We start from the raw sequence: 18,552 nt of genomic DNA on the forward strand, positions 1-18,552 counted from the left end.
TCTGGTTGTTTCTGGGCTGTCTGCATTGCATCCATGTCAGCCATTAAAATCTATGCATGACAAGGTTTGCATGAGCAAAATGCATGTAGCTAAAAACAAGCCATTATTTCCATATCATTCACTATCTTTCACTAAATGCAGACAGTAGCATAATGCTAAATTGATGTGATAATGCTGTGTGTGGAAAAGAATGTGCAGTCATTGGGAATCAATCTTTTCACAGTGTTGAGTAAATCATTTTATAGTAGGCATCTAATCAACTGTGGTTAAGGCAGATTAATGGAGATGGAAAATAAGAAGCAGGCAAAGAATCTTTTCTTGATAGAAACTACTTAAAGCTGTTGTTTTATTTCCATGAGGGGTGGGAACTAATGGTAAGTTGTTTCCTTTAACTTATTTTTAAAAATTAATATATGAATTTTAAAATAAAATTATGTCTATATTAAATGATATTTTGTACATCTAGGTGTTATATAGTGTTATATAGACTGCTCATTTTTCCTGCATTGCTATAGCAGCTGAAATATTAATGTAAAATGTAGGGAAAAGAACTTGTGCCAGATGAGAGGAACTTTCATAATAATATGGAATATTGATGTAAAATAATAATAATCTGTTTCACTCTATTATTTTACTTTGGCTTTTCTTTTCTTTTGGACATCCTCCATTCAAAAACAAAAAAGACTAAATTTTCTAAGCCAGTGGTCTGGCAATAGTAAAATTATAGGTGTCTGCACCATGTGTATACGTGTAAGTGCTCCTCAGTGTATTGAATAAATACTTATGAACATTTATATGCAAGCACTGGGTTAGACTGTCATAAAAAGAAGTATAAGCCATGATCTCTGCCCTTCAGGTGCTCATAGTCAACATAGATGCATAATAATTATAGTATATGTACCATGTGTAGGTATTATATGGACCAAACCTATTTGGAGTCCAAGAATAGGAGGAATTGCATCTACTGGGGTAATTGGGAAAGATCCTTATGACGAAGGGAAATTCTTACCATAATGAATAATATGAATAGTGAATGCCGGTCTAGAAAGCTGGAAATAGTTGGGCTGGGCTTTACCAAAGAAAGGAACCATAGATGCCATCCAAATGAAGAAAGCCCCCTCGCTTGTGCGTTCTTTCTTTCACAGGAGAATGCTACAAAAACAGGAGGAGCTGCCTGATCTCCCCACTGCCAAGCACATGGTTAGCCTTATTTCCCTTGTTTTATTACCAAATGACCATCTTTTCTTTCAGGCGACAGTTGCAGCTTTTGCAGCTAGTGAAGGCCACTCCCACCCTCGGGTAGTCGAACTGCCAAAGACTGATGAAGGCCTTGGTTTTAACGTGATGGGAGGAAAGGAGCAAAATTCCCCTATTTATATCTCTCGCATCATTCCTGGAGGGGTAGCCGAAAGACACGGAGGCCTCAAAAGAGGAGACCAGCTGCTGTCAGTGAACGGAGTGGTATGTTCATAAAATTACCAGAGGTTTTCTCCCTACACACAGTTTTTCCTTGCTGCTACTGAGGTCAAGGTTGAAATACTAGAATAAATCACAATTTTATGTCCAAACAGCTTCCTAAGCATTGATGGATATTAAACCTACGAAAGCAGTACTTTTGTAGTTTTTATGTCTCATTTCATCTTGTTCACGTGTAATAAGTATGAACTAGTTGGAAAATCGTCTCAAGAAATTATCCCAACTAGTAGAACTTCCTCCAAACAATACTCTGATTGAATTAAAGTTTAGAAGAACATCATAATTTCAAGGCACTTTTTATTCAGTTACTATAAGAAAATACACAACTTTAAAAAATAAAGATAAACTCCTCACCCTATATTTTTTCATTTTAATTAAAGAGGAAGGATAATTTTAATAATATGATAATGATATCCATGGAAAAGGCAAATGCACAGTAGTTCTTTATCCCTGGTGTACAGCTATAGCATGATAAAAATATATTAGCCTCTCCCCCAAAAAAGTTTGATTATGTTATCTATCCATCATATATAGTTTAGTTTCCACATGAAGTTAAAGTAAATTAAAATATGTAACATTTTGAAGTAAAACTGTGAACATACATTTTTTTCACCTCCTATTCTTTAGATGCTATTAACCTCCACATGTAATAATGAGTTGCCAAAGAAATAGCTTCTTGTGAAATGAATAATTTTCTCCCCACAACTTCTACTTATATTAAAAATAAATAACCTAAAGGCATAAATTTCAGAAGTATGAATAAGAACGTATCAATGCTTACCTTTCTATTAACCTAAGATCTTTTCCCTAAAAATCAAATATTTTAATAAATAAACTCTTTTTGCGTTATCGTGGCAATATTGATTTCTGCTTAGAACACATTATTCAAAATAAAATGCATTTGGAATGTATTATTTTATTGGTAATTGTTGAGTAAATTCTTCTGTAATTATATCTTGCATTTTGTTTATTTCTTTTTTTATTTTTCTCCTGACTAGTAGTTTTGTAGAGCCCAAATCTATTCATTCAACTCTGCTGTACATCAAAATCATCAATCCGTGAATATTTTATATCACTTCAGCATTCTAATTCTAAAATTCTCATTACATTTACTTTTTTCTGTGTAACAATGCTGTGAGATGACCTTGTTATTGACCTTTAGATAAAGATGACGTTTCCAAAGCATGTTTCAAGTGATCATTTCAGAGTCGAACTTTCTAGTAGAGGGCTCTAGAGCTAGGTCATGCAATTATGTCGAAAAGTAATCTGTGCCTCAGAGTATGAATTTATGATTTCTCTGGATATATTAGGTAGATTGAAAGAAAGTGTAGATTTTAAAACCTGAAAAGTACAAAAAGAGAACCAAAAATATGTTAATAGTAATTATAATTATATAAAGCAACAATTAATACATATGAAATCCAATTTAATAGGTGATTGACTTTTAACTCTCTGTTAAGGGGGCTAAAGGGCCTTTGTTTAACCCAAACATTTGCAGGGCACACAGCTGTAGGCATTTCATAATCACTCATCCCTTCCTCGCAATGACCATGTGACTTTATCTAGGAGGCTGCAGGTATTGGAATAATGGAATCAGACACATCAGGCTCCGCCACTCAATATCCATATGATAGTGGATTAATATCCGCTAAACCTGAATTTCCTAATCTGAATAAGTGGAGTAGGAACTCATTTGAAAGGCTCTGAGGAAGAATAAAATGAGGCAGAATGTCTTGTTGAGAACTGTCCTATCGTAATCTGGTCACACGCATCTTCGATAGGTAAGTGTAGTTACTGAAGAAGTTTGGAGGTGGGTAGCAACCCCCCTGTGATATTGCTAACGCTGGTTATGTTAAAAGTAAGTCTTAAAGCAAATTCTGCTACACATAGAGGCATATTTTAGCAAACATTTGTTAGCATCAAGGTGTTAATAGACTCACAACCTCTTCCATAAATTTGATGAAATCCTAGCTCTCTGTCAATTCAGATATTCTAATCATTACCTTGGAAAAAAGGTTCACTTGAGGCAGATGAAACCACATTTCTGAGCCAGAATTTTCTTACCCTTATAGTCAGCATCAGACAACCAGAAATACTGTTATCCTGACAGTTGGAAATAGAACACTTTAGTGATCAAATTTAGGCCAGTAATCCTATGGTACAGGCTGTGGACCTCCTTAGGATTTTCGTACCCTGTTCACACAAAGGTGGAGAATGTCTCCAAAAGACTTTAATATTCCACATATTATTTAAAACCTTTAGTTTTACAAATTAAGTTCCTTTTATCATGTTGGATAATGAGTTGCTCATTTTGCCGCTGAAAATCCATTTCTGACACTTTTTTTTTTTTGCTAATAAACAAAGCATTATTCATGTGTTGAAATAGGTATAACAAATGCTTTTATGGTGGCCAGGCTCTAGAGTGTTGCCTTCCTGCCATGATGCTTGCCGACCCCCGTGGACTGGTCTAAGCTCCTAAAGTTGGAGTTTGAAATACTGCATATCTGTATTATCAAACTATGTATTACAAACTGCATGTTTTAAAGTATTTAAAAGTCTGTTATATATATTTTTACAGTGCATGATGTTCATCAGATGTTCATCAGAAGGTAGTTTTCCTTCTGTAAATGAGAAACTTTATGACCCAGTGGGTTTCCCACAGTCACACAAAGTACTTAATTCAAAGTAAGAACCTGGGCTAACACCAAATCCAGAAGTCTTTTCAGTATAAATAATTCCAGACACATAGCAGTATTTAATGAAAAGCATTATTGTGAAATGGAAGGGCCAAAAAAGAGACAAGATTAGTGAATGGTCAAATTTACACTTAAAAACAAAGTGTGCACTTGTGGGGAAATTCATGTGGAAGATTTTCAGGACATACCACTCTAAACTAAGAACAAATTTTGGAAGGAAGTGATTTGGTGGCTGAAGCAAACCTTAACTACTTCAGCACAAGTACCCTGTGGAAAATTTCCTAGTGTCCTACTTAAAGAGTAAAACATTATGCCATGGACCTTTAAACACCTTTGAAAAGACGTCTGACAAGACGTCTCAATTATGTGTTTGTTTGTTTTACCCTGCCTGCTTTTAGAAAGTATATGTCATCATATCTGGTAAAAAAATAATAGATGTTAATACAGAACTGTTAGCATGGCATGTTAGGCAATAAAGTGAGTGGAATAGGGGAAATCAATAAATAGAAGTAAAGAAAAGACACAGCAATTGAGCAAGTGATTTTTTCTTTCAGCATCTTAGAAGTGAAAACAGAAGGAAACTCCTACCAGCCCAGCTATCATTGGGAGAGAATTTTTTTTTTCTATCCATGAGCTCCAAGAGAAATTTCCCATGGGACTTTTACAAAGGAGACATTGAATCACTTAATACAATTTTATAGAAAATACAGAGGCCTTTTGTGTGTGGCTACTTCTTATGTCAACCCTCAGTAAAAACTTACAGCTGAATGTTCAATTAAAATTTGACATTAACAGGAGGTCAAAATGTTACAGTTAGAATTTATAGGTTTCTAATGATCTCCTTTACACCTTTTTATGACTAGTGTATCATCAGCAATTTTGAGAAAGGACTAAAGGATGTTTATAAAGGTTGCAGTCAATGTGGAGCCAGCAGGGACAGTAAACACATTTTGTGATAGAGTCCTGATATAAAAATTCTCAATAGAATGGTACAATAGGCCTAATCTAATAATAATCTACTTGAGTCCTGCTCCTATGTCGAGAAAACTAGCTACCTGTGTGCAAAATCAGGGAGGAACGGCTCAACATCAAAACTTGAAAAAAAAAGCCTGCATATTTCAGTTGATTTCAAGAGGAATATGAGGCCAGCTGGGGACAAAAATATGTTACTGTGATTATAGGGCCCGTTAAAACAAATATCACGTACGGACTTAGAAGGAGAAGGAGATTGGTCCAGCCCTTGAATGTGCTGTTTAGCTCATACCCCGTTGTGCTTCCATCTTGGCTCCATCCTTGTGAAGAATAAGCTCATCCAGAGATGAGCAGTCTTGTATACAACGAACATGTTAAGGAAGTACTTGAGTTGTATAGGACAGAGAAGAGAACATTTAGGGAGATGATGGCGTCTTCAGTTGTCCTCCATTGTGTGAGGTGCCAAATGGCAGAACAAAGACCAGTGGGTACAAGTCACTGGGAAGGTACACTTCAGCTTATTATACTAAAGAGCTTTTAAACACTTAGAGCTCTATAAATAGGGAAAGACTGAATGATAAGACAGTATAGGCCCATCATTTGAAGTTTTTTATCAGAGATCAGAAGACCACCTGACAAGAGTATGTCAGGTATAAGCATACCTCAGCGATGTTGTGGCTTTGGTTCCAGAGCACCACAGTAAAGCGAATATCACAATAAAGCAAGTCACACAAATTTTTTGGTTTCCAAGTCTATATAAAAGTTATGTTTACACTATACTGTAGTCTAAGTGTGCAATAGCATAATGTCTGAAAAAATGTACATACCTGAATTAAAAAATATTTCATTGTTAACAAATGCTAACCATCATCTGAGCCTTCAGCAAGTCGTAATCTTTTTGCTGGTGGAGTGTCTTGCCTCCATGTTGCTGGCTGCTGTCTGATCAGAGTGGTGGTTGCTGAAGGTTGGAGTGGCTGTGGCAATTTCTTAAAATAAGACAACAATGAAGTTTGCTGAATCAGTTGATTCTTCATTTCATAAACGATTTCTCTGTAGTATATGATGCTGTTTGATAGCATTTTACCCACAGGAGAACTTCTTTCAAAATTGGAGTCAGTCTTCTCAAATCCCGCCACTGCTTTATCAACTAAGTTTATATAATATTCTGATCCCTTGTTGTCATTTCAACAATCTTTATAGCGTCTTCACTAAGAGTAGATTCCACCTCGAGAAACCACTTTCTTTGGGGCTGGCCTGGTGGCACAGCAGTTAAGTTCGCACGTTCTGCTTAGGTGGCCCGGGGTTCACCAGTTCGGATCTCAGGTGTGGACATCACTTGGCAAGCCATGCTGTAGTAGGCGTCCCACATATAAAGTGGAGAGAGATGGGCATGGATGTTAGCCTGAGGCCAGTCTTCCTCCTCAAAAAGATGAGGTTTGGCAGCAGATGTTAGCTCAGGGCTCTAGTTTTCTTGCTACTTCCATCATATTTGCAGTTATTTCTTCCACTGAAATCTTGAACTCCTTAAAATTATCCATGAGGGGTGGAATCAACTTCTTCCAAAATCCTGTTAATGATGACATTTTGACCTCTTTCCATGAATCACAGATGTTCTTAATGGCATCTAGAATGGTGAATCTTTTCCAGAAGGTTTTCAATTTACTTTACCCGGATCCATCAGAGGAATCGCTATCTATGACAGCTATAACCTTACAAAATGTATTTCTTAAGTCATAAGACTTGAAAGTCTAAATTACTCCTTGAATCATGGGCTGCAGAATAGATGCTGTGTTAGCAGGCATGAAAACAACATTCATCTCACTGTACATCTCCATCAGAGCTCTTGGGTGAAAAGGTGCCTTGTTGATGAGCAGTAATATTTTGAAGGAATTCTTTTCTGAGCAGTGGGTCTCCAACAGTGGGCTTAAAATATGAAGTAAACTATGTAGCAAACAAATGTGCTGTCAACCAGGCTTTGTTGTTCCATTTATAGAGCACAGGCAGAGTAGATTTAGCATAATTCTTAAGGGCCCTAGGGTTTTCAGAATGGTAAATGAGCATTGGCTTCAACTGAAAGTCACAGACTGCATTAGCCCTAACAAGAGAATCAGCCTGTCATTTGAAGCCTGGTGTTGGACTTTTCCTCTCCAGCTATGAAAGTCCAGGATGGCATCTTCTTCCAATATAAAGTTGTTTCATCTTTCTCCATATCAGTAATAAGGCTGTTTCATTTCTTATCATTTGTGTGTTCACCGGAGTAGCACTTTTCATTTCTCTCAAGAAATTTTCCTTTACATCTGTCTTGGCTAACTGTTTGGCACAAGAGTCCTCACTTTCAGCCTATCTCAGCTTTCAACATGGCTTCCTCTCTAAGCTTAATCATTTCTAGCTTTTGATTTAAAGTGAGAGATGTGCGACTCTTCCTTTCGATCGAACACTTGAGAGCCATTGTAGGGTTATTAATTGGCCTAATTTTAATATTATTGTGTCTCAGGGAATAGGGAGGCCGAAGGAGAGGGAGAGAGACAGGGGATTGGCCAATTGATCAAGCAGTCAGAATACATATGGCATTTATTAAGTTGGCCGTTTTATATGGGTGCAGTTCGTGGCACCCCAATTACATTAGTAAAATCAAAGATCACTGATCATAGATCCCTATAACAAATATAGTAATGAAAAATTCGGAAATATTGCGAGAATTAGCAAAATACGACACAGAGACATGAAGTGAACAAGTGCTATTGGAAAAATGACACACAGACTTGCTCGACAAAAGGTTGCTACAAACCTTCAATTTGTAAAAGACGCACTATCTTCGAAGTGCAATAAAACAGGGTATGCCCATATGTGTATTGTGTAGAGGGCTGGAATAGTTGGCCCCAAGGTCTCTTCTAACTCCACGATTCTGTGTCTATGGATGGGATTTTGCTGAGACTACTATATATCCCCATGCACACACACATGCACACACATCCCTCCTTTTACACGTAAGTAGGTCCCACTGACCTACTCCACGTCTCTGTGTACACTACTAATGAGACCTTCTTCCTGAACAAAAAGATTAGAAATCTGCTACAGTACTTTTTATTTATTTAGTACTTTACATTTTCTGAATAGTATTTACATGAGATTCTCCTATTTTTTCCTTAAAAAAATCTCATGAAATGGGGAGGGCCAGAGTTTGTTCTCTCTCTCTCCCTCTCATGCACACACACACATACACACAGCTGCACACACAAAGCCACACCCAAATATACATACATGAGGTGAACTTCAACCTTTGTTGTGATCATAACTGATGCTTACCAACTGTAATAATTGGTTATTTAACAGGTCAATCCCAGTGAAATCTGAGTAAGCTCTGTGGATTGTGCCAATTTTTTCTTGTTTTAATATAATACAATAGTTTTACAAGATATTCATATAGGAGGAAGCTGAATATAGGGTCATGAGACCTCCCTGTCCATTTCTTTTCTTCTTCTTGTGAATCGATAATTATTCCCTAATAAATTTTTTCCAAAAAGGAAAGTCCAAAAGAATTAACCAGAAATATAATATCCTACTGGTGCTGAAAGGAGAGAGGGCAGGTGGGGAACAGGAAGGCAGAGGACAGAAAGATAAAATAAACTTTAGGAGAACTTTAAAAATATGTCACAGTGAAAAGAGGCCTCACTAGCTTCTGAAATCCAACCATCGTTTTCGAGCAGGGTTGGTGGGAAAATTGCAGTTAAATTCCCCCAGCTCTGTGGTTAATCTTAAATAAAGCTGTCCATACTGTGTATGCACAGTGCTAATTGATTTTTAAGCATCACAGATAACTGAGTAAAAGTTTAGGGATGGAAAAGAATAATTCATTATCCTGGAATCTGACGTTCTTCCTGCTTCATAAATACCTATGCCAGATTAAGGGTGAGTACTCACAGCCCAAATTATTTATGCAGAAAGGCTGTCAGACGTGGAATGAGGATGAAACAAAAATTAGAACTCTTTAGATTTGAGCTCTACAGAGCTACAACATCCCAGAGGAAAAATCTGTATTAAAATCTTGTTTATCTGTTATCTGAACAAAGAGAAAACACAAATAAGATTTTTTAAATTACTATGAAATACATGATAAGATTTCTATGAAAATTTAAGCTCCACATTAAATGTGTGCCCTGTTGACAGCAGTAATTTTTGTTGATGGCCTTATCTTCAGTCTTAGAACAGCAAGTGTACGCAGCTGAAGCTCCGTGTATATTTGTTGAACTCTAGGCGTCATGATGAGCACTTTACCTAAGGAACTGCTTGTTTCCTCATAATGCTCTATCCTGGTGGACACTGTTATAGCACTCTCATTTTACAAATGAGGAAACTGAGGAAGAGAGCGATCAAGTGACTTGCCCAAGGTCATACAGCTCAGTAGCTGACAGACCTGGAAGTTGTAACTCAGGCAGTCTGGCCTTACTCATCATAGTTTAAGGGTAGATAAGTATCTGAGCCATGAAAAAATTAGGATTTTCATGTATGCTGTAGAAAAGATCAAGCTGCCTCAACCTTCATGGGTTTGCATAAGTGCATTTGGTGGGGGCACTGTCTATCAGTTTCTCATAAAGTGCTTTGACACCTAAAGAGAATAATGTTTTGAAAAAGGATGAGTTTACTCGAATTCAAATTGCTCGGAATACTGAGGGGTGTGACAACTTTGCTCTGAATGCATTTGGTTCCCTGCCTGCCTAACCCATCACTCCACTTTATGCTGGGTGCAGACACTACAGAGGACAGAGTATGGCCTGAGCAGAATGTGGCCACACTCACTCTCGAGGTCCACCTGGCTGTTAGAGGGGAGCTGATGTAGACATAAGAGAGGGAAGGCAGGGTCTGGCCTGGTGGCATAGGGGTTAAGTTTGCACACTCCGCTTTGGCAGCGCAGGGTTCACTGGTTCAGATTCCAAGTGTGGACACAGCACTGCTCATCAAGCCATGCTATGGTGGTGTCCCATATGTAAAAACATAGAGGAAGATTGGCACAAATGTTAGCTCGGGGACAATCTTCCTTATGGGAATAAAAAAAAAAAAGAGAGAGGGAAGTCAGAACCTCAGTCTTCATTTCCCCTAGAGGCCTGGTGTCAGGATCTCCAGCTCAGTTCTGGGCTCAGAGACCTCGAGTAGAGTCATTCTCCTCACATCCTCTCTCTGCCTAGGAGTTCTTTACCTTTCTTTACCTTTCTTGGCAGCTGAGTGGGAGACTGTTTGGGTTATAATTAAATAAAAGTGCAAGCTGCAATTTCAGTTAAGTGCTGAAAATTTTTGTTCTCTGAATAACATCATGTGACACTCCACTCATTATTGCGAAGAAGCCAAGAGAAATACGATCGTGTTGTTTTATCCCAGTCAACTTCAGAATGGCGTAGACAAGGCAAGCACAATCCAGCATATTTTGTGACACTGAACAGGTGGCATTCTAGTCCCCTTCATTCTGAGTTGGCGCATCATTAAGAGATCTTTTCGTTTAAAAAGCGGAACAGGAGAAAATTGTGTTATCCCAATAGCTCACAAGCCAAAACTGCTTCATTCCCACCCTGCGACTTCAGCCTGCAGGAGTGGGTGCCAGGTATATTAGCTCTCACACATTAAAAGATCTGCTTGAGCTTTGAGCATACGCTGAGATTGCGCTGAGAAAATTGACTGAAAATGTATCACTGCCAGAACACACCTACATTTGGTCAGTGTTAAAGTACAAGTTTCTAAATGCTAGAAAGCATTCCTATGCATGGGGTCAGATGGACCTAAATCTCTATTTAGATTCTGGTAATGGATATTCAACTATTCAATTTAGTTGCTGGCGCAGTCTTTTTCATAGTTATTTTTTCTATTTGTTGTGGTATTTTTCCCATTTTATGCTATTATTATTTTAGTACTGTTTTTCATTCATCAACAGTTATTTGTAGAGCAATTATTGTTTGACAGCTGCTGATCTAAGCCCTGGGTATAGATGGTGAACAAAACAGAAAAGGTTATAACCCTCATGGAACTTTCTGCCTGGTCAAGAGTAAGAAAATGATGATAATAATAGTTAGATACATATAAATGTATATATACCTGGTGATATAACCACCACTTATCCCAGCCTAAAGGAAGTTCCCCCAAAGGCTCAGTTCAATCCCACATTGGTCAGAATAATGAGGTTTTCACTCCATGTGTGTATGAGTTTCCTATGGCTTCTGTAACAAATGACCACACACTTGGTAGATAGACAAACAATAGAAGTGTATTCTCTCACAGTTCAGGAGACCAGAAGTCTGAAACAAGTTTGAATGACCAAAACCTAGGTGTGAGCAGGGCTATGCACCCTCCAGAGGCTCTAGGGGAGAATACCTTTCTTGCTTCTTATGGTTTCTGGTGGCTGCCAGCATGCCTTGCTTGTGGCCACCTCACTCAAACCTCTGTCTCCATGGTAACATTACCTCCTTCTCTTCTGTGTCAGATCTTCCACTACTTCCCTCTTATAAGGAAACTTCTGGTTGCATTTAGGGAATTTAGATAATGCAGGATAATCTCCTCATCTCAAGACCCTTAACTTAATCACGTTGGCAAAGACCCTTTTTCCATATAAGGCAACATTTCTGGGTTCCAGGGAATAAGACCTGATGTCTTTGAGGGCCATTTTCCAGCCTTCTACAATGTTAATATAAATGCAGAGGGCTTGCAAGTCTCCAGGACGGTGGAATGGGACCAGTTGTCCACAGGCCATGGGCACGTTGGTTTTCTACTCTCAGGACAGCATGTGCTGAGGATTTTCCACTCTACTGCTGGTTCTGACAATGCACATTCCTTCCTCCTCCATTCTGGATACTTTTCTCCTTTTCCTTCTGCCTACACGTCGACGAAGCCCCTCGGCCGCCACGTCCTCCTTCCCCCAGCCCCAGTCCCATCTAGTTTTTGGACGACGGGAAAAAGCAAATGCAGCTATCTCTTTCTGCCTTCTACCAGGCAGAAAGGTTTTTAGCTATTTTTGAGTCATGTTTTTGCCCCCCTAGGTGTGGGCTATAGGAAGCAGAGAGGGAGGAGAAATATACCAAAAACAGCAATTTATACTTCAGGATATCACACTGCCTCATAATTAAACACTATGACAAGTGTTGCAGGGAGAAAAGAAGAAGACAAGGAGCCCTGTGAAAGAACAAGAAGAGCTGCTTTTGGGGCCACGCTGGTGGTGCAGCGGTTAAGTTTGCACACTCCACTTCAGTGGTCTGGTGTTCGCAGGTTCAGATCCCAAATGTGGACTGATGCACTGCTCGTCAAGCCATGCTGTGGTAGGCGTCCCACATATAAAGTAGAGGAAGATGGGCATGGATGTTAGCTCAGGGCCAGTCTTCCTCAGTAAAAAGAGGAGGATTGGCAGCAGATGTTAGCTCAGGGCAAATCTTCCTCAAAAAAAAAAAGAAAAAAAGAAAAGAGGAGCTACTTTTAATAGTGTTAGGGATGGCCTCTTTGAGGGGGGACATTTAAACTGAGATTAAGGACAGGGAAGAGTCAGTCATCATCAGAAGAAAGAGCTATGAGAAGGTACCCAGGTAGAAAGTCCATGATTTACCAGGCAGGAGTGGTTGAGAGGACAGCAGAGTGACTGGGCCACGGAGGGTTGGATAAGATGGGCTCAAGAGTCAGTTGGGAGCCAGATGGGGCAAATTCTTATAGGTACTGCCAAAATGGTTTGATTTTAAGTGTAATAAGAATCTCAGTGTTGTCCATCACTTCTGAAATCTGGCGACGTGCTAAGGATCTCTGATGACTTCTATGGCTATTCACTAAGAAATGAAATGTACTTTTTCTCTATTTTAGTGTAGTGCTATTATTTTTCCCATATTGAAATTTTCTTTCTATATCCTTCAACCACTTGACTAAGATCTGGCACCTGCTAACAACTTTAGAAGCCGTATTCTGTCTTTCTATTGCTACTTTTAATGGAAATTAGAAAACTTTTTCTTTATTGTCGATTGAGATTTTCAGCATTTTAAATAAGACATTAAATTTCAAGTTCTTGTAGTTTCTGAGGAATTTAAGGATATTCTAGCCATAATATGATCATATACTCTTTAAGACTCTATTTCATCATTTGTAAAACAGAAACGACAAAACCTTTCTCACAGGGCTGATCTGAAGATTAACTAAAAGAAAGCACTTGAAAGTGTCTGCCACTATGGTGGATACTTTTTAAAAACCTAATAACTGCTAATTATTTTGAACTATTAATTATTATTAACTGTTAATGTAAATTCCTTTCCTTTAAAGCAGGTAATAGTCTCCTTCCTGTCTTAGAATTTTGCCAGCATGTAGATTTAAACTCTCAGCTCAGACTAAGTCATTTCCTCTGTTCGCTGTTCATCTTCAAGCAATGGTAAAAGTCTTGCATGGAATATTCCAATTCCAGAGGCAGTTGGCTCTCACTCATTGGCTGGTATTGACAAATCATTGGATTTTTTGGTGTCCTTACATGTGCAAAACTGCTGTAATGATACCTGTCCTATTTACCTTTCCTAATAGTAATGAGGGTAAAAGAGAGAATTAATAAATATAGCATTGACAAAAAGAAGACCTTATCTTTCCACAAAAACACAGCCTTATTGCTGTATTTTATTATTAAACATTGTTTTCATCAAACTCCCAGATGGGTCTCTCCATATTTCCTATTCCAACAAAGTCTTAATTTACAAAAGCAGAAAACATAAGTAGAATAATCATCCTTCCTTGTTGGCTGAGAAATAGGTGGTTCATCTCAAAGGGATATAATGTTTGTCTTCAAATTAGGTGCTAGGTCAAGTTCTGGTATCATTTGTGCTTTGTGGGACTCACCAAACCCAATTACCAGTTATTGTTTTAACCATCAGTGGAGAAGCCAATTTCTATTTCCTAAGATCTATGCTTTATGATTCAATTTAAGCTCTACTTGCTTGAGAAGGAACATTCTTTTAACTTATTAAATGTTGGTCTGTAGACTGCTGGCACCAGCCTAAAGAAAAGTTAGAATGTTGTTAATACACCACAGCTCCATGGCTATAGCTAATGAAATGCAAACCAAGTTAAGTCTCTGAGTTTATACGGTTTTCTTTGATGAATTTTGATCTCATCTTGTTCTTGATTATATTCTCAAAGAAAGATGACACTGATACAGATGGGAATCAAATAACATATCATAAGCTAAGTGTGATTACTGGGATGTTCATGTGAGATGTCCAAACTCTTAACTCATGTGTTAGTTGCTAAGTCTCAGATATGGGAAATGCAGTGAGAGAGTCTTGGCAGTTGTGGTGCCAGAACCACACCTTTCTAGGTTCAACCATGGGGTGTGGCCCATTTTAATGAAGTTGCAAAGTGTGTTATGTTGAACCAAGGCCTTCCCTCCCTGGTTTGCTCTCTGTTGTCTCATAGATACAGAATCATTAGTTGGTAATTTTATCACTGCGAAACTTACTCAGAAACATCAACTAAATTACAGCCTTTCATTGACACCTAGACCCTTCTCAGGAGAAGTCATGTTTCTGTTGATAGGTATGCCTATTATCCCCAACAACTAGGCAAATATAGCATAGCTTAAGACTTAGGAATGTAACTTTGAATACGAACCAAGGTATAAGACTTTACATCTTAGAGTTAAAGTCTGCATATGTTGTAACTATGTTTTAGATGGAGCATGAATTCAAATCGCTGCAAGGCTGGTGTGCACAAGATTTGATCTCCAAGCATCAGCCTGCACCTAGCTTATCATTCAACACCCGCATCTCAACTCAGCTTTCTCATTCTGAACTCATCACCACATATGCAGTAGTCATTACATATTCAGAAACCTAGTAAAATGTGATATTAGAAAAGTTGAGAATTCTAGACAGTCTCTGATCTTCTACTTCTGAAAGCCACGGGAACATGATGCTGTATTAGATTTTGTTTTGCAAAGGGATCTCCTTGAAGTAGAAGTGATGAATTTGACTATAATGGGGTCCAAGAGGAGATCATATAAATGAGCAGAGATGACAAGTGGGAGCTGTGGCAATCTAGAGAGGAAACACTCCGTCACAGCTCCAGTCAGTTTTTGCCATTGGGGAATGTGGACAGCGTTGGCAGATAATTCAGAATTGAAAACAAACAACAATACCTTCTGACTTTGCAGAGGAGATGATATGTAAGTAGTATCTTAAAGGATAAACAGTAGTTATCTGCAGAAATGTCAGAGTGAGTGGTTGATGGAGGGTTACTCCAGGCAGAGGGGACTACATATGCACAGACATACAAGAAACTGCATGATGTTCGCGGCTAAAGGGTAAGGTCAAGTGTGGGTTGGAGGGATGGGCAGGGGCCGTGTCACTGTGGGCCCTGTAAGCCACAATAAAAGCCTAGACTTACTGTTTGAAAGCGGTAGGAAATGAAAGTGGGAGTATGTGAAAGAGGGAGGAAAAACGGGAGGTGGGGAGATCAATTAGGAAACTCTTAGGAGTTCTGGAGAGACATGATGAAGGTCTTAATTGCAAGAAGAGTATTAGGATGGAGAGAAAGGAAGAGATTTGAAAGCTGTTTTGGAGGTAATGGTACTACTATAAGCAAGACCTGCTGATTGATTTGATGTGAGAAATAAAGGAGAGGGAATTACCAAGGAAGTCCCCAGTTTCTGGCATGGATCCTGCCTCCTGTTGATACAGAAGGAAAGATGGTTCAGTTGAGAAAATGAGCTCACTCCTCAGCAGTGTGCGATGTTTGTGAGTCATCCATGTGAAAGTATACAAACTAGAACAATCTCATCCAGTTTTGCAGGAGGGCATAAGTTTTAATTTAGTTTTGCCTTTGAAGGATGGTAATGTAAAATGAGTTAACTGAGTTCTAGCAAACTGACAGAATTTCAAAGTAGAAAACTTTATTTTTTAAAAATTCTACTATGTAAACTTTTCACTAAATTACTTTTGTTTAACCAAAGTTTCTCAACCTTGGAATAGTTCATATATGGAACTGGATAATTCTTTGTTGGGGAGGCTGCTCTCTGCATTGTAGGCTATTCAGGAGAATCCCTGGCAATGGTGACCATCAAAAATATCTCCAGACGTTGCCAACTGTGCTCTGAGGGAGTGAAACCATGCCTGGTTGAGAACCATTATCTTCAACTGAAGTGGTCCAATTTCACAGGGAACGATACAAACCAAATAGTAGCTGCACGATTAAAATCTAAATGCATGCCTTTTACACTGTATGGTGTATGTGAATAGAATGGACTTCCACCAAAACTCAGCACGCAGGGAATTCCACAAATGAGGACCATTCTGGAAAAGAGACTTCATCCAAGGCTTGTGTCTGAGTTGAAGGATTTGTGAGGAGGAGCCTGCAGTTGACTTTAATTACCATGGATGATGAAGGCAGAGAGATGGACAGCTCACCATTATTGACTCTGTCTCTACAGGGAAACGGTATTTTAAGAATATCATTTTAAAGGCTTCAATCAGACTGTCAAAAAAGAATTATTAACCATGTGCCCTGTGCCTGGAACTGGGAAAGGGACCATTGAAACAAAACATAGATCATGTTCTAAAGGAGCTTACTTTTATCTAATTCTCCTAGAAACATCAAGTTGTTTTTCATAAACAGAAACGGCTGCATTACTCATAATTGGCTTTAGCTTTAGCTTTGAGTGATTTGTAGAAATATTGTGCCAATATGTCATAAATAGAAATACGCTACAGCCTCACCACTTTTCTCTTCTGCCTACGTCTAGAAGGCACAGTATCCATTTGACCACCCAGTAAAATCTGTAACTGAAGTCTACAGGGAACCTAAGAGTTAGTGATTTTTACGGTGGGTCTGAAATGAGGCTGCCCACCAGGCTAGGAGGGGGACAACTGTTAATCTTGGAATTCTTTTTATTTTTGTGTCCATTATCTGTTTAAATTTCTTCAGGTTTTTTTAAATGATCATTATTATGTTGCTTTTCATTCTTAAGCAATGTAAGGAGCAACTTTAAATATCGCCGCCCAAGCTATAGCAATTTAGACAGAGCTCATTACCGAGGGAACCCACTGCACACATCATTCCACATGGGTCCTATTTTGTTAGATGAAGTTGGCAGGAGGGACGATGCAAAGCTGTATGATGCCAGTTATCAGATCACACATCATTTTATGGCCTCTACATTTATAGATGTTAAAAATACGCTTTCCTCCAGTTATATTAAATGTAATTTTGCACATATTTAGAATGTTCCACAAAGAAGCCCAATCACTTTTAACCTGCTTGGCCTCTAATAGATTTATTTACTTTTTCAGAAAATGACCAAGAATTTAATTCTGTGCAACTTTTGGCAGGCATATTTGATTATTCTGTGAATAAAACAAATCAAATATATTTATTAAAATTACCTCTGATGCACTTTTAATTATTGATAGGAATGTGCAGACCTGAGTCAAACTTTTAACGTTAACTATCTTTGTTGTGTTACTCTATCTGGACCTAACCATGGTCATCTACTTTCTCTAATAGATTAGCTGTTCAGTTATTCCACCAAGCCCTTAGTTTGAAAGATATTAAATAGAGCAATAAGTTGACAAAATATACATAAATGCCCTGTGAATCTAGAGCACATATGTGGCCAAACAGGGTTGTATAACATTGCCTGGGTCTAGTCTTAATATTCATTCTTTCATTCATTCAAAAAGTATTGATTGAGCATCTATAGTGCATCAGACACTATTCAAGCCAGTCAGGATTCTTCGGTGACAAAAAAATGAAAAATCCTTACCTTCATGAAGTTTACATTCCAGTAGGGCGGATAAGCAATACACAAAATGAATAAGTAAATATATGTAATGTTAGATGGTGTCAAGTACTAAGGGAAAAAAAAAAAAAGAAATCAGTATAGTGTGAAAGGAGGATGGGGAGGGAAAGCGTGGTACTGGGCGGTCAGGTAGCCTCAGTGAGAAGGTGCTATTTGAGGAGAGGGTTAAAGGAGATGGGGGTGAGCCATCCAAGTGTCTGCTGAAGAGCATTCCATCCAGAGGAAAGAGTCAGTGCAAAGTCCCTAAGATGGGAGAGCACTGGCATGTTGGAGAAGCAACAAGGAAGCTAGAGATGAGTTCAGTGATAGCAGCTCACATATTTATTTTTATTATTTTTAAAGTTTTTGCTAATTAAAAAAATGCAACTTTTTAAAAATGTATCTTCTACTCTCTACCTATGCCACTACATTAAAATGGTAATTTAAAAATTCCCAGATATTTGGTTTAGAAATAAAGCAGACATCCCCTGGTGTAGTAACGAAACTGGTAACAAAAATAACAGAGAAAGTCTTCCTTTGAGAGCTTACAGGCCAGGCACCTGATAAACACTCTAACTGCTCTGAGCCGTTTAATTCTCATTAAATCCCTCTAAGGCATAAATAAATCAATGTTATTTA

At 38.3% G+C, this 18,552-nt stretch overlaps 1 protein-coding gene across 1 annotated transcript in view; it reads left to right on the top strand.

The window, feature by feature from the left end:
* Window positions 1-18,552, top strand: part of LIN7A (lin-7 homolog A, crumbs cell polarity complex component) — a 129,570-nt gene that overhangs the window by 81,408 nt on the left and 29,610 nt on the right. Inside the window, exon 4 of the mRNA XM_046646595.1 lies at window positions 1,252-1,461. Within this exon, the coding sequence (XP_046502551.1) occupies window positions 1,252-1,461 (210 nt within the window). The remainder of the gene's footprint in view (window positions 1-1,251; window positions 1,462-18,552) is intronic.

Source organism: Equus quagga, chromosome 19 (genome assembly GCF_021613505.1).
Source record: "Equus quagga isolate Etosha38 chromosome 19, UCLA_HA_Equagga_1.0, whole genome shotgun sequence".
Taxonomy (NCBI): Eukaryota; Metazoa; Chordata; class Mammalia; order Perissodactyla; family Equidae; genus Equus; species Equus quagga.